Genomic DNA, 17,530 nt, shown 5'->3' on the forward strand with positions numbered 1-17,530 from the left:
GGCTGAGCTTCCAGACGTGCAGTCCTTTGTTAAGACTCTGATTAGGATCAGACCTGTGTTTAGATCTGGGGCTCCTCATTGGAGCATAAAACTTGTTTTTCGTGTTTTGCAACAGGCTCGGTTTGAGCCTCTGCAATCCGTTGACATTAAATTGTTGTGTTGGAAGGTTCTCTATTTTTTATGGATATTGCCTCTGCACGCAGAGTTTCTGAGATCTCTGCTTTGCGACGTGAGTTTCCTTATCTGATTTTTCATGCAGATCATGCAGTTTTGCGTACTAAATTAGGGTTTCTTCCTAAGGTTGTGTCAGATCGCAGCATTAATCAAGAGATTGTGGTTCCTTCTGAGTCCTAATCCTCCTCCATTGAAGGAATGTTTACTTCACCATTTGGATGTGGTTTGTGACTTGAAGTTTTGGTTAAGGAGTATCATCTGCTTAGCTTACGAGACAGCGAGACATCATCCCCCTGAGAGGATAACTGCTCATTCCACTAGAGCAGTGGCTTCCTCTTGGACCTTTAAGAACGAGACCTCTATGTATCAGATTTGTAAGTGGCTACCTGGTTCTCTTTACATACTTTTTCTAATTTTTACTAGTTTAATGTTTTTGCTTCGGCTGGAGCAGCTTTCGTGAGAAAAGTTTTGCAGGCTTTGCTGCCCTCAGAATAGGGTTCGCCTCTTCCTTTTTTTCCCCTCCGTTTTTCATTCAGTGCCCTCTGGAGCTTGGGTATAGTTTCCCCAACAGTAAGGAGTGAACCCGTGGACTTTCCCTATCTTAGGTGAAAAACATTATGCTTACCAGATAAATTCCTTTCCTTCCACGGCCCCACCCGTTTTTTTCTTGTCTAAGAGCGGCCCCCTATTATTTATCTTATTTTTCTGGCACCATTTATACCCTGATGTTTCTCCTACTTTTCCTCGGCAGAATTACTGGGGTAATAAGGAAGTGGGAGGGATATTTAAGCCTTTGGCTGGGCTGTCCTTGCCGCCTCCTGGTGGCCAGGTATTGTATTTCTGAACAGTAAGCCGTGGACTTTCCCTATCCGAAAGGAATTTATCTGGTAAGCATAAATTATGTTTTTTAAATGTTCCATAAATATAAAGTCTTCAGAAGGTGTTTGGTAATATGTTTCACTTCATGTTTTTGTTTGCCTTAACCTAGTATTCTTTTGACAGGTTATGGAGTTAGAATCAAAGTTAAATGAAGCAAAAGAAGAGTTTACTTCTGGTGGGCCAATTGGTCAGAAGAGAGACCCCAAAGAATGGATACCACGCCCTCCTGAGAAATATGCATTGAGTGGTCACAGAAGTCCTGTCACACGTGTAATTTTCCATCCTGTCTTTAGTGTTATGGTCACAGCTTCAGAAGATGCAACGATAAAGGTACAATTGTTTCTATCCCCAAAAGCATTACACAATTTACAATATTACAATTAGACCATTTGGGTGCTATCCCAATCAGGGTGGATACATTTTTTTTTTTTTTAAATGCTTTTTGAAAAAAATCTATCGAAAGGGTTTCTATTTAAGATGCATTATAATCTAAAGGTTATTCGTTCTGAAATATAGATTACTTTATTATTATAAGATGCTGTATATTCATGTCTGTAATTTTTAATGTTTTGGTAAATTTAATTCAATTAATCCATTCACAATTTTATGGGCATTTTTCCATCTTAATGGGAGGAGAGTCCACTGCTTCATTCATTACTTGTGGGAATTAAGAACCTGGCCACCAGGAGACACCCCAGCCAAAGGCTTAAATACCTCCCCCACTCCCCTCTATTCCTAAAGAGTAATTGTCACGGATACCAGACAGCTAAGGCTACCCCCAACCCCCCCTACAACCTCAGTGGTTCCTCCGTGGTTTTGGGCTCCTCAGAGCAACCACCATCTCTGGAAGCTGTTTGTTTGCTTTGTTTTTGCTTGTTTTTGTGTTCAGAGAAGAGCTGGTTTATGACCAGGAAAACCCTCCTAGGCTGGCCGGGCTCCTGGAACTCCCGGTCGGCCACCTCACAACGAACACCCGCCTAACCCCTCTCAGGCTGGCAAGGCTCCTGGAACTCCCGGTCGGCCACAGGACAGCAGAACACCCGCTAACTTTAACCCAGGTCGCTCCAGCAACCATGTGCCCCAGAGCTCCGCTCTTTTGGGGATTAGTAGCCCATGGGGAGTACAAGGGGTGGGGGAATTGCCGGAGGGGCGCTCCTTTGGGAACTGGGAGTTTTGGTTGGACACCCCTAACCCCATAACTTCAACGGACTGTAACTCCAGTCACCCGAAACCGCACCCCTAAGTATTGGGATTATGTGAGACTGTGGCTCCTATGGAGGGGCGGGAATGGCGGGAAAATTGTGGGATTGTCCTTTTTGTTATCAAGATGAGATGTGTGTGTTCTCAATAAAATCAGTTCTTGATCCACCTGAAGGCTAGTCTGTCTAGTTATTTGGGTGAGCTCCAGCTAAAATCACTTTCCTGAGCTACATAGCAGCCTGTTCCAGGCAGAAGAAGGACATGCTGGAAGAGCTACCTAGTCCGGGTAGTTTGAGTCTGCCACAGGGTGAGACCCTGAGTACTGGTGCTGTCAGGCATCAGGGATGGCTACAGGCTGTGGTCACTTGCCAGCTACATAGCTGCAGTCGGCAGGGAGGAAGCAGGACCCCTTTTGGCGGAGCTACCCAGTCGGGGTAGCCGGGGGTATCCGTCACAGTAATTCCTGTTTATAATGTGAGGAGGCCTTACTGCCCCCTCAATTATGTTCCATATGCCTTCATAATGTGATATCAAACGTGTTTGATACCACTGAGCCGTCCACCTCTGAGAAGTTGTCGTCCAGTGAGGTGCATACCCTACATTCTTATCCTTCTACACATGCAGTTTCCTGTTGCATTGCTGATCCTCCATCTGGAGGGGGCCATTTTTCACCAGACGTGTCTGCAGCCTTTAATGCTTTACGTCGCCCTGCTAAGCGCAAGCGAAAGGTTACGTATTGCACTCCTTCCCAGAGTACATCAGATAATTTATTGGACATAACTGATAGGTTTATCAGAGGATGAAGTTCTTTCTGAGAATTCAGAGTATAAACATTCTGGTAATTGTAAATAGACTTACAAATTGAAAAGGTAACTCAGATTTGTGAAGAAGTCAAATTGCTTAGCCCATACATAATCAAGAAATTAGGTTTGTATAAAATTCGTTTACCAACATTCATACACAAAAGTTTATTAAATGAACAATATATTAACCACACATACATCAGCATACGGTGAGAAGATTAAAAACACTACACCCGGTGTGACTCGCTTACTAAATAATTGGTTTGAGATTATTAGAAAAATCTAAGCAGCATAACTAGAGCTATAAGCTATGCCCTTACAATCAGAGGGCTGAATTACAATTAATATTAACAATTATATTATGCTGCTGTTAGAGTCAAAAAACACCAAGGGTGAACAAATTAAAAAGGGAAAGACAAGCTTATCCCAGAGGACCCCTGACGTACGTTTCACAAAAAACGCTTCCTCAGAGGGGTGGCGAGCCGCTGCTGAACTAAGATATTTATTGGTCTATAAGACCCTCCTCTAATACGGATTGGATAAGCCTGTACGCCATTATAGATGTTTTAATTGGCCATAAGACATGTCAGTCAAAAAAGAGAAGCAACAATAGGATAAGATAAGGGGTGTTTGTTCCTGACGTAAACAGCATTGTCATGTATGGGCGTGTATATTTACATGCATGTCATTGCTTGGACCCTCATTGGATGATCACACTGATCATATGTTGTATCCTCGTAATGTTGCTTTGTAACTATGTAAATATGAGTGAATCATTGCTTCCAATATTGTCGACTGAATTGACAGAATGGTCTCTTAGTTTATGACATACTCACTTACATTTTAGTGACGCAAGTGTCAAGTAAAAAAATACTCGAAATAACAAAATAATCATGATTGCTTTTTCTAATACTTGTTGTCATCAAAAAACAGATAGTAAGTGTATAAAGAACTATCGTACACTATTGATCTGTGAAAGCAATAAGTTTATAAGTGAGAGTAAACAAGAGCTCTTTATAAGTGTTTACTCTCACTTATAAAAGTATTGCTTTCACAGATCAATAGTGTACGATAGTTCTTTATACACTTACTGTCTGTTTTTTGATGACAACAAGTATTAGAAAAAGCAATCATGATTATTTTGTTAGTTATTTCGAGTATTTTTTTACTTGACACTTGCGTCACTAAAATGTAAGTGAGTGTCATAAACTAAGATAGACCATTCTGTCAATTCAGTCGACAATATTGGAAGCAATGATTCACTCATATTTACATAGTTACAAAGCAACATTACGAGGATACAACATATGATCAGTGTGATCATCCAATGAGGGTCCAAGCAATGACGTGCATGTAAATATACACGCCCATACATGACAATGCTGTTTACGTCAGGAACCAACACCCCTTATCTTATCCTATTGTTGCTTCTCTTTTTTGACTGACATGTCTTATGGCCAATTAAAACATCTATAATGGCTTACAGGCTTATCCAATCCGTATTAGAGGAGGGTCTTATAGACCAATAAATATCTTAGTTCAGCAGCGGCTCGCCACCCCTCTGAGGAAGCGTTTTTTGTGAAACGTACGTCAGGGGTCCTCTGGGATAAGCTTGTCTTTCCCTTTTTAATTTGCTCACCCTTGGTGTTTTTTGACTCTAACAGCAGCATAATATAATTGTTAATATTAACTGTAATTCAGCCCTCGGATTGTAAGGGCTTAGCTTATAGCTCTAGTTATGCTGCTTAGATTTTTCTAATAATCTCAAACCAATTATTTAGTAAGCGAGTCACACCGGGGTGTAGTGTTTTTAATCTTCTCACCGTATGCTGATGTATGTGTGGTTAATATATTGTTCATTTAATAAACTTTAGTGTATGAATGTTTGTAAACGAATTTTATACAAACCTAATTTCTTGATTATGTATGGGCTAAGCAATTTGACTTCTTCACAAATCTGAATTACCTTTTCAATTTGTAAGTCTATTTACAATTACTTGTTAGTTGTACTCTGTTCTTTAACTCATAATTTGTGGCATGGATTCTAAGTAGTTTGGAGATTATAATACTCAAATTTGGCCACGGCCTATAACTACAGAGTTCCTGCTTATTTTTAGCCCTACCCCCGCTTTCTCATTTTTTTTCTTATATAAACATTCTGGGTTGGAGTCTGCTGCCTCTAAACCTCCGGCTGCGGAGGAACCAGACTTTAGTTTTAGGAATTTGCGCTTACTTCTAAAGGAAGATTTTTGGCGAATTCAGTGGTTACAGAGGCCAAATTACCGGAGGAAGCTTTAATTCCTAAATTGGATAGAGTTTGAGGACAGGGTGGTACCTTATCCTTCCCTGCTCCTGTTAGATGGCGAACATATTAAGAATGAATGGGCTGGATTGTTTCTCTCTTCTCCCTAAAAGAGATGGCACTATCTTCACCCTTGCTAAACGTATTACTATCCTGGTTGAGGATTGCGCTTCGTTTTAAGAGCCCATGGATTAAATATGGAAACTCGGTTAAGACTGTTTTCAACATAGGGGATATTTGTTTCAACCGGAGGCGGCTGTTGCGGTTGCTGGAGAAACTACCTTCTGGTGTGACTCCTTATAGGATTGATCGGGGTGGAGAGGTCTGCTCGACATTACTCAGAAAAGATTTACAGCCTTGATGGTTGCTAATTCTTTTATCTGTGATGCTATTAGGCAGATTATTCGGCTAAATGCTAAGGCTTCAGCCTTTTCTGTTCAGGCCCGTCGGGCTCTGGCTGAAGTCATGGTCTCCGGATATGACTTCTAAGTCTATACTTCTTTCCGTCCCCTTTAAGGGAATGATTTTGTTTGGTCCAGGCCTGGACTCTATTATCTCCACGGTCACAGGGGGCAAGGGTGCCTGTATACCGCTAGAGAATATGAACGAGTCTAAGGGACAATTTTCATTCTTTTCGTTTTGATAAAGCCCATGTCAGCAGTCCTCCGCTAAGCCTGAGCAGGCCAAGAGCTCTTGGATGCTGGCTCAATCCCGGAATAAATCCAAGCAGAGCAAGAAGCCCTCCGAGTCTAAGTCGGCATGAACGGGCGGGCCCCGGTCCTCTTCTGGATTGTGTAGGGGTCAAACTGTCGCTCTTTTCAGTTGCTTGATTCAGGGACGTGCAGGATCCGTGGTCCTGGATATCATAACTCAGGGTCACAAGATAGGTTTCAAGTCTCTGCCACCCAAGCGCAGTTCAGCTTTTCTGGGGTGTGTACGGGATTTGTTCTCTTAGGAGTTATTGTCCCGGTGTTTATTTTAAAATAGTGCTGGTATGTACTATTTACTCTGAAACAGAAAAGGATGAAGATTTCTGTTTGTGAAAGGAAGATGATTTTAGCAGACAGTAACTAAAATCGATTGCTTTTTCCACATAGGACTGTTGAGATGAAGTAACTTCAGTTGGGGGAAACAGTTAGCAGACTTTTCTGCTTAAGGTATGACTAGACATATTTCTAACAAGACCATGTAATGCTGGAAGGCTGTCATTTCCCCTCATGGGGACCGGTAAGCCATTTTCTTAGTCTCAAACAGAATAAAGGGCTTAATATGGGCTATAAAACTGGTAGACTCTTTTATGGGCTAAATCGATTGCTTTATTTGGGCATTTTATACATGTTTATGCTGGTATTTCACACTTATAAACTTGGGGAACGTTTTTTAACGTCAGGCACTATGTTAGACACCTTTTCCAGTCAGGAAGGGCCTTCCCAGTTGTAGGCTGAGCCTCATTTTCGCGCCATTACTGCGCAGTTGTTGTTTGAGAGCAAGACATGCAGATGCATGTGTGAGGATCTGAAAGTAGCTGAAAAATGTTCTAGAAGGCGTCATCTGGTATCGTATTCCCCTCTGGGCTTGGTTAGGTCACAGCAAAGGCTATAGCTGGGACTGTATAGGGGTTAAATTTGTAAACGGCTCTGTTTCCGTTATTTTAAGGGTTAAAGCTCTGTGCAATACTCTTAATGCTTTAAGACACTGTGGTGAAATTTTGATAATTTTTGAACAATTCCTTCATACTTTTTCACATATTCAGTAATAAAGTGTTTTCTGTTTAAAATTTAAAGAGACAGTAACGGTTTTGTTTTAAAACGTTTTTTTGTGCTTTATTGACAAGTTTAAGCCTGTTTAACATGTCTGTGCCTTCGGATAAGCTATGTTCTATATGTATGAAAGCCAATGTGTCTCCCCATTTAAATTTGTGTGATAATTGTGCCATAGCGTCCAAACAAAGTAAGGACAGTACTGCCACAGATAATGAAATTGCCCAAGATGATTCCTCAGATGAGGGGAGTAAACATGATCCTAAACTCGCCTGTTTACAGACCTATGACTCCTCCTTGGAGCCTAAACTTAGTTCTTTCAGTTCTTCAAGGGGTTCCGTTTGAACATTTGCATTCCATAGATATTAAGTTATTATCTTGGAAAGTTCTGTTTTTAGTTGCTATTTCTTCTGCTAGAAGAGTTTCTGAATTATCTGCTTTGCAGTGTACTTCTCCCTATCTGGTATTTCATGTAGATAAGGTAGTTTTACGTACCAAACCTGGTTTTCTTCCAAAAGTAGTTTCCAACAGGAATATTAACCAGGAAATAGTTGTTCCTTCTCTATGTCCGAATCCAGTTTCAAAGAAGGAACGTTTGTTACACAACATAGATGTGGTCCGTGCTTTAAAATTCTATTTAGAAGCAACAAAGGATTTCAGACAAACATCATCTTTGTTTGTCGTTTATTCTGGTAAGAGGAGAGGGCAGAAAGCCACTGCTACCTCTTTCTTTTTGGCTGAAAAGCATCATCCGATTGGCTTATGAGACTGCCGGACGGCAGCCTCCTGAACGAATTACAGCTCACTCCACTAGAGCTGTGGCTTCCACATGGGCCTTCAAGAACGAGGCTTCTGTTGATCAGATCTGTAAGGCAGCGACTTGGTCTTCTCTGCATACTTTTGCCAAATTTTACAAATTCGATACTTATGCTTCTTCGGAGGCTGATTTTGGGAGAGAGGTTTTGCAAGCCGTGGTGCCTTCCGTTTAGGTAACCTGACTTGTTCCCTCCCTTCATCCGTGTCCTAAAGCTTTGGTATTGGTTCCCACAAGTAAGGATGAAGCCGTGGACCGGACACACCAATGTAGGAGAAAACAGAATTTATGTTTACCTGATAAATTTCTTTCTCCTACGGTGTGTCCGGTCCACGGCCCGCACTGGCTTTTAGTCAGGTTTAAAAATTTTTTGTTTCTGTACACTGCAGTCACCATGGCACCCTATGGTTTCTCCTTTTTCTCCTAACTGTCGGTCGAATGACTGGGGGGCGGAGCCAGAGGGGGAGCTATATGGTCAGCTTTTGCTGTGCTCTCTTTGCCATTTCCTGTTAGGGAAGAGAATATTCCCACAAGTAAGGATGAAGCCGTGGACCGGACACACCGTAGGAGAAAGAAATTTATCAGGTAAACATAAATTCTGTTTTATGCTTACCTGATAAATTTATTTCTCTTGTAGTGTATCCAGTCCACGGCCCGCCCTGTCCTTTTAAGGCAGGTCTAAATTTTAATTAAACTACAGTCACCACTGCACCCTATGGTTTCTCCTTTCTCGTCTTGTTTCGGTCGAATGACTGGATATGGCAGTGAGGGGAGGAGCTATATAGCAGCTCTGCTGTGGGTGATCCTCTTGCAACTTCCTTTTGGGAAGGAGAATATCCCACAAGTAATGGATGATCCGTGGACTGGATACAGTACAAGATAAATAAATTTATCAGGTAAGCATAAATTATGTTTTTTCCTTACCTACAGTGAAAACTCAAGAGGATATTTAAAATTGTTTCTCATTCTACTACACTGGTCGCTCTCTCTTCTTAGTCTTGTGAGGAGGATTCGCCGGTAGATTGAGGGTAAAATCTCAGATTCGGACAGTATAATTCCTTCATCTGATGCTGGAGTTGTTTCCTTCAGATGTATGCTTGCACACCTCGTGTATTGTTAAAGGAGGTTTTGGCTACTTGGAAGACTGATACCCTGTCCTTGTCAACCTTTGAAAGTTTTGTGGACTTTATCATTTCTATGATGTTCCTTCCTATGAGGTGTTTCCTAGACGTGCCTTGGATGTTTTTTCAGGAATAGGAGAAGCTAGGGATACCTTTCTCCCTGTCTCCCGTCCTTTAAATGATTTTCCTGTCACTACCTCCATTAAAATACATGGTGATTTTTCATTTAGAGCAATGCCTTGTCTTATTAGACTTGCTGTGCTAGCCTGTCGGGCTTGTAGCTGAAATCTTGGAAATCAGTTGAGAAGCTTACCTGCGGCTTAGTGGTACAGTGTAGGCTTTTTAGTTCAGCATCCCATTCAGTCTGAGGTACTTCTTGACTCAGCATGTATTTTTTTCATGCCAATGTGAGGGAGAGAACCTCTCAAGCTTGGGAACTGCCTTCCTGCCAGGCAGTGTTTAAGGTAAGTGCTGCTTTTTCTCTTGTAAGATGTATTGAGTCCACGGATTCATCCTTGTGGGATATTCTCCTTCCCAACAGGAAGTGGCAAAGAGAGCACACAGCAGAGCTGTCCATATAGCTCCCCCTCTAGCTCCACCCCCCAGTCATTCTCTTTGCCGGCTCTAAGCAATCGGAAGGGTAAAGTGAATGTGGTGTTAGAATTGTAGTTTTTATTTTCTACAAGCATAAGTTTATTTTAAATGGTACCGGTGTGTACTATTTACTCTCTAGCAGAAAGGAGATGAAGATTTCTGCAGGGAGGAAGATGATTTTAGCATGTTGTAACTAAAATCCACTGCTGTTCCCACAAAGGACTGAGGAGTGCAAGAAAACTTCAGTTGGGGGGAACGGTTTGCAGGTTAGGCTGCAATAAGGTATGTTCAGTCTTTTTTTTTCTAGACAAGACTGTGGTAATGCTAGAAAAGACTGGTAATATCCCCATGAGGGAAGGGTAAGCTGTGTTCAGAGACTCAGTAAGGAATTGCAAGCTTACATAACAGGGCTAGTTTATGCTTGTTGACACTATTTTATGGCCAACGTTTTTTTATTGAAAATATCGTTTTTTGAGACACTTTGAAGGTTCCTTTGGGTTTCTTTCAGGGGTTGTTACCCACATGGCTATTATTAAAACACTTAGGAGTGTTTCTTTAGGCCTCACAGCACCGGAGTAAGGTGGGAGGGGCCTAATTTCGCGCCTCAGATACGCAGTTATATTTGACTAGAAGTTCAGGCGGTTTCACATGGAGGGTCCTGCTGTAGTTTGAGGGCCTATAAGCTTTTTCCCCACAAATCTGGTTCCTAAGGGCAGGTAGGGCCACAGCAGAGCTGTGGCAAAGTGCTGTAGGTTTTTTAACCGGTTTGTTGGCTTACTGACGATCTGGTTTGGGCATTAAGGGGTTAATCGTTTTTATTGCTAGTGGTGCAATCTTACTAATGCTTTAGGTACATACTGTGAAAATTTCGAAAAGTTTGCTGCATTTTTCACTGTTTTGCAAAATTGTGTGCCTTTTTTTATCTCTTAAATGCACAGTAACGTTTTTTTCAAAGTGTTTTTATTTGATTAAAGTGTTTTCCAAGCCTGTTTGTGTTACTACTAGTCTGTTAAACTTGTCTGACACCAAGGAAAATCCTTGTTCAATGGGTTTAGAAGCCATGGTGGAACCCTCTCTCAGAATGTGTCCCACTTGTACTGATATGTCTATACACTTTAAAGAACATATTGTTGCACTTAAAAATGTGGCCCAAGATGATTCTCAGACAGAAGGTAACGAGGTTAGCCCTTCAACCTCTCCCCAAGTGTCACAACCAGTTACGCCCGCTCAAGCGACGCCTAGCACCTCTAGTGCGTCTAACTCTTTTACCTTGCAAGATTTGGCGGCAGTTATGAATAATACCCTCTCAGTGTTTTTACCTAAACTGCCCGTGTTACCTGCAAAGCGTGATAGCTCTGTTTTAAGAACAGATTCTGAGCATTCTGACGCTTTAGTAGCCGTATCCGATATACCCTCACAACGCTCTGAAGTGGGGGCAGGGATTTGCTGTCTGAGGGAGAAATTTCCGATTCGGGAAAGGTTGCTTCTCAGACAGATTCAGATATGTTGGGTTTTAAATTTAAACTAGAACACCTCCGCTTATTGCTCAGGGAGGTATTAGTTACTCTGGATGACTGCGACCGTATGGTGGTTCCAGAGAAATTGTGTAAAATGGAGAAGTACCTAGAAGTTCCTGTTTACACTGATGTGTTTCCGGTCCCTAAGAGGATTGCGGATATCGTTACTAGGGAGTGGGATAGACCAGGTATTCCCTTTGTTCCCCCTCCTGTTTTTAAGAAAATGTTCCTCATATCTGACCCCATGCGGGACTCGTGGCAGACGGTCCCTAAGGTGGAGGGGGCTGTTTTCTTCACTTGCTAAACGCACAACCATACCAATTGAAGACAGTTGTGCTTTTAAAGACCCTATGGATAAGAAATTAGAGGGTTTACTTAAGAAAATTTTTGTTCAACAAGGTTTTCTTCTCCAACATATTGCGTGCATTGTTCCTGTAACTACTGCAGCTGCTTTCTGGTCCGAGGCGCTGGAAGATGCGCTCCAGACGGAGACCTCATATGAGGACATTATGGACAGAATTAAGGCTCTTAAGCTGGCTAATTCTTTTATCACAGATGCCGCTTTCCAACTAGCTAAGTTAGCGGCAAAGAATTCAGGTTTCGCCATTTTAGCGCGCAGGACGCTATGGCTAAAGTCCTGGCCGGCCGATGTGTCGTCAAAATCCAAACTCTTGAACATCCCTTTCAAAGGAAAGACCCTTTTCAGGCCTGAATTGAAAGAGAATCTCAGAAATCACTGGGGGAAAAGGCCATGCTCTCCCTCAGGACAAGTCCTTTAAGACAAAGAACAAACAAAATCATTTTCGTTCCTTTTGGAATTTCAGGAGCGGTCCCGCTTCATCCTCCCCTGCTACAAAGCAAGAGGGTAACTCTTCACAACCCAGGTCAGCCTGGAAACCTTACCAGGGCTGGAACAAGGGTAAACAGGCCAAGAAGCCTGCAGCTGCCTCCAAGACAGCATGATGGGGTAGCCCCAGATCCGGGATCGTATCTAGTAGGGGGCAGACTCTCTCTTCGCTCAGGCCTGGGCAAGAGACGTACACGATCCCTGGGCCTTAGAGATTGTATCCCAGGGATATCTTCTAGAATTCAAGGACTCCCCTCCAAGGGGAAGGTTCCACATTTCTCGTCTGTCTACAGACCAGACAAAGAAAGAGGCGTTCTTACGCTGTGTAGAAGACCTACATACAATGGGAGTGATCCACCCAATTCCAATTGCGGAACAAGGGCTGGGTTTTTATTCAAACCTGTTTGTGGTTCCCAAAAAAGAAGGAACTTTCAGACCAATCCTGGATCTCAAAATTCTAAACAAATTCCTCAGAGTCCCATCATTCAAGATGGAGACCATTCGGACAATCTTACCAATGATCCAGGAGGGTCAATATATGACTACCGCGGATCTAAAGGATGCGTATCTGCACATTCCTATCCACAAAGATCATCACCAGTTTCTCAGGTTCGCCTTTCTGGACAAGCAGCATCAGTTTGTGGCTCTTCCTTTCGGGTTGTGCACTGCTCTCAGAATTTTCACAAAGGTGCTAGGGTCCCTCCTGGCGGTTCTAAGGCCGCGGGGCATAGCAGTGGCGCCTTATCTAGACGACATCTTAATTCAGGCATCGACTTTCCAAAGAGCCAAGTCTCACACGGAAATTGTATTGGCCTTTCTGAGGTCTCACGGGTGGAAGGTGAACATCAAAAAGAGTTCTCTCTCCCCCCTCACTAGAGTTTCCTTCCTAGGAACTCTAATAGACTCGGTAGAAATGAAAATATTTCTGACGGAGGTCAGAAAGTTAAACCTCTTAACCACTTGCCGAGCTCTTCATTCCATTCCTCGGCCATCTGTAGCTCAGTGCATGGAGACAATCGGACTAATGGTAGCGGCAATGGACATAGTCCCTTTTGCTCGGATACACCTCAGGCCACTGCAACTATGCATGCTCAAACAGTGGAATGGGGATTATGCAGATTTGGCTCCTCAAATACAGTTGGACCAGGGGATCAGAGATTCTCTTCTCTGGTGGTTGTCTTAGGATCACCTGTCTCAGGGAATGTGTTTCCGCAGACCAGAGTGGATCATTGTAACGACCGACGCCAGTCTGTTGGGCTGGGGTGCAGTCTGGGACTCCCTGAAAGCTCAGGGCTTATGGTCTCGGGAAGAAGCTCTTCTCCCGATAAACATTCTGGAACTGAGGGCGATGTTCAACGCGCTTCAGGCATGGCCTCAGCTAGCTGCGGCAAAATTCATCAGATTTCAGTCGGACAACATCACGACTGTAGCTTACGTCAATCATCAAGGGGGAACAAGGAGTTCCCTAGCAATGATGGAAGTAACCAAAATAATCAGGTGGGCAGAGGATCACTCTTGCCATCTCTCAGCAATTCACATCCCAGGAGTAGACAACTGGGAGGCGGATTTTCTAAGTCGTCAGACTTTTCACCCGGGGGAGTGGGAACTCCACCCGGAGGTATTTGCCCAGCTGTCTCAGCTATGAGGCACTCCAGAGTTGGATCTGATGGCGTCCCGTCAGAACACCAAGCTTCCTCTTTACTGGTCCAGGTCCCGGGATCCCCAGGCGGTGCTGATAGATGCTCTAGCAGCGCCTTGGTCCTTCAATCTGGCCTACGTTTTTCCACCGTTTCCTCTCCTTCCTCGTCTGGTTGCCAGGATCAAGCAGGAGAGGGCGTCGGTGATTCTAGTAGCGCCTGCGTGGCCACGCAGGACCTGGTATGCAGACCTAGTGGACATGTCATCCGTTCCACCATGGACTCTGCCAATGAGGCAGGACCTTCTACTACAAGGTCCTTTCAAACATCCAAATCTAATTTCTCTGCGTCTGACTGCTTGGAGATTGAACGCCTAATTCTATCAAAGCGTGGTTTCTCTGAGTCGGTTATTGATACCCTGATTCACCAGGAATATCTACCATAAGATTTGCGAAAATATCTTTGTTGGTGCGAAACCAAGGGTTACTCATGGAGTAAGATTAGGATTCCCAGGATATTGTCCTTTCTCCAAGAAGGATTGGAGAAAGGATTGTCAGCTAGTTCCTTAAAAGGACAGATATCTGCTTTGTCTATTCTTTTACACAAAGGTCTGGCGGAGGTACCAGACGTTCAAGCGTTTAGTCAGGCTTTAGTCAGGATCAAGCCTGTTTATAGACCTGTGGCTCCGCCATGGAGTCTGAATTTAGTTCTTTCAGTTCTGAATGGGGTTCCGTTTGAACCTTTTACATTCCATAGATATTAAGCTTTTATCTTGGAAAGTTTTGTTTTTGGTAGCTATCTCTTCTGCTCGAAGAGTTTCAGAGTTATCTGCTTTACAGTGTGATTCACCTTACTTGGTTTTCCATGCAGATAAGGTAGTTTTGCGTACCAATCCCGGTTTTCTTCCTAAGGTTGTGTCTAATAAGAATATTAACCAGGAAATTGCTGTTCCTTCTCTGTGTCCTAATCCTTCTTTGAAGAAGGAACGTCTGTTACACAATCTTGATGTGGTTCGTGCTTTAAAGTTCTATTTACAAGCAACTAAGGATTTCAGACAAACAACTTAATTGTTTATCTATTCTGGTAAGAGGAGAGGTCAGAAGGCGACTGCTACCTCTTTCCTTTTGGCTGAAAAGCATCATCCGTTTGGCCTATGAGACTGCTGGCCAGCAGCCTCCTGAAACAATTACTGCTCATTCTACCAGAGCAGTGGCTTCCACATGGGCTTTTAAAAATGAGGCTTCTGTTGAACAGATTTGTAAGGCAGCGACTTGGTCTTCACTGCATACTTTTTCCGAATTTTACAAATTCGTTACTTTTGCTTCTTTGGAGGCTATTTTTGGGAGAAAGGTTTTACAAGCAGTGATGCCTTCCGTTTAAGGTACCTGTCTTGTTCCGTCCTTTCATCCGTGTCCTAAAGCTTTGGTATTGGTATCCCACAAGTAAAGGATGAATCCGTGGACTGGATACACCTTACAAGAGAAAACAGAATTTATGCTTACCTGATAAATTACTTTCTCTTGTGGTGTATCCAGTCCACGGCCCGCCCTGGCTATTAGTCAGGTAGATTTTCGGTTTAAACTACAGTCACCACTGCACCCTATGGTTTCTCTTTTTTCTTCCTAACCTTCGGTCGAATGACTGGGGGGTGGAGCTAGAGGGGGAGCTATATGGACAGCTCTGCTGTGTGCTCTCTTTGCCACTTCCTGTTAGGAAGGAGAATATCCCACAAGTAAAGGATGAATCTGTGGACTGGATACACCACAAGAGAAAGTAATTTATCAGGTAAGCATAAATTCTGTTTTATGTAAGAACTTACCTGATAAATTCATTTCTTTCATATTGGCAAGAGTCCATGAGGCCCACTCTTTTTGTGGTGGTTATGATTTTTTTGTATAAAGCACAATTATTCCAATTCCTTGTTTGATGCTTTCGCTCCTTTCTTATCACCCCACTTCTTGGCTATTCGTTAAACTGAATTGTGGGTGTGGTGAGGGGTGTATTAATAGGCATTTTGAGGATTGGGAAACTTTGCCCCTCCTGGTAGGAATGTATATCCCATACGTCACTAGCTCATGGACTCTTGCCAATATGAAAGAAATTAATTTAACAGGTAAGTTCTTACATAAATTATGTTTTCATATAGATCGGAAGGGGAAGATACTTTGGTAGCCTCTGAGGGTGAAATCTCAGATTCGGATAGTGTAATTACTTCTTCTGATGCTGAAGTGGTTTCCTTCAGATTTAAGCTTGAGCACCTCCGTGTTTTGCTAAAGGAGGTTTTAGCTACCTTGGACCACTCGGATACGCCTATCTATGTCAACCCTAAAAAATGTAATAGATACTTTGATGTTCCCTCACCTGGGGAGGTGTTTTCAGTGTCAGACCGTGCCACGAGTTTACCAGGTAATGGGAGAGACCAAGAATACCCTTTTTCCCCCTCCCCTGTCTTTTTTAGGAAAATGTTCTCAGTGGCCGACTCCATCAAAGAGTCGTGGAAGGGGCGATTTCCACTCTGGCCATGAGAACTACTATTCCTATTTAGAATAGTTGCTCTTTCATAGATCCGATGGATAAAAAGCTGGAGGCCTTTTTAAAGAAGATGTATACTCATCAAGGGTTATAATGGCAACTAGCGGTATGCATTGCTTCAGTAACCAGTGCGGCAGCCTCTAGGTTTGACGCTTTGTCGGAGTCCTTTCAAACTTAAACTCCTTTGGAGGAGATTCAGGATAGGATAAAGGCTCTCAAGAAAAATTAATTTCTTTCATATTGGCAAGAGTCCATGAGACCCACCCTTTTTATGGTGGTTATGATTTTTTTGTATAAAACACAATTATTCCAATTCCTTGTTGATGCTTTCACTCCTTATCACCCCACTTCTTGGCTATTCGTTAAACTGAATTGTGGGTGTGGTGGGGGGTGTATTTTATAGGCATTTTGAGGTTTGGGAAACTTTGCCCCTCCTGGTAGGTATGTATATCCCATAAGTCACTAGCTCATGGACTCTTGCCAATATGAATGAAATAAATTTATCAGGTAAATTCTTACATAAATAGTTTTTTTGCCCCAAGATAAAAAAAATCTAAGGGTAAATCTAAAGCTTCTAATCGGTTTTGTTCCTTTCGTCAGAATAGAGAACCGAAAACAACTCCTACCCCTATTGCTCCAATTGGAAGCAATCTTCGAGTTGGAATAAATCCAAGCCTTATAAGAAACCAAAGCCAGCCTCCAAGACTGCATGAAGGTGCGGCCCTCACTCCAGTTCTACTGGTGGGGGGGTCGGCAGATTGAAATTATTTCAAGACGTTTGGGCAGGTTCCATTCAGAATCATTGGATTCAGAATATTGTTTCTGAGGGGTAGGTATCAGAATAAGACCTCATGTGAGAAGGTTTTACTTCTCTCGCACATTCCAACAAATCCTGTGAAAGCTCAGGCCTTTTTGAAGTATTTCAGATCTGGAGCTTTCAGGGGTAATTGTATTAGTTCCACTTCTGGAACAGGATCTGGGTTTTTTTTTTTTCAAATCTATTCATTGTCCCGAAGAAGGAAAATTAATTCAGACCAGTTCTGGATCTGACGTTTTTGAATCATTACATGTCCACAATAGACTTACAGGACGCTTATCTTCACATTCTAATTCATCCAGATCACTATCGGTTTCTGAGATTCTGTTTTCTAGACATGCATTACCAATTTGTCGCTCTTCCATTTGGCCTAGCGACATCTTCAAGAATATTTTTGGAGGTTCTCGGTGCCCTTCTATATGCTATCAGATGGAATATCTTGGTACTGGCTCAATCTTTTCATTTAGCAGAATCTCACACAAATCAACTAGTTTTGTTTCTTCAAAGACATGATTGGAGGATCAATTTACCAA

The 17,530-nt window shown here is 42.6% G+C and overlaps 1 protein-coding gene across 1 annotated transcript in view; it reads left to right on the forward strand.

The window, feature by feature from the left end:
* PAFAH1B1 (platelet activating factor acetylhydrolase 1b regulatory subunit 1) overlaps positions 1–17,530 on the forward strand; it is a gene marked incomplete in the record, with an annotated part of 508,857 nt that overhangs the window by 322,141 nt on the left and 169,186 nt on the right. Inside the window, 1 exon segment of the mRNA XM_053706276.1 lies at positions 1,177–1,383. Within this exon segment, the coding sequence (XP_053562251.1) occupies positions 1,177–1,383 (207 nt within the window).

The sequence above is a fragment of the Bombina bombina genome, chromosome 3 (genome assembly GCF_027579735.1).
Source record: "Bombina bombina isolate aBomBom1 chromosome 3, aBomBom1.pri, whole genome shotgun sequence".
Classification (NCBI taxonomy): domain Eukaryota; kingdom Metazoa; phylum Chordata; class Amphibia; order Anura; family Bombinatoridae; genus Bombina; species Bombina bombina.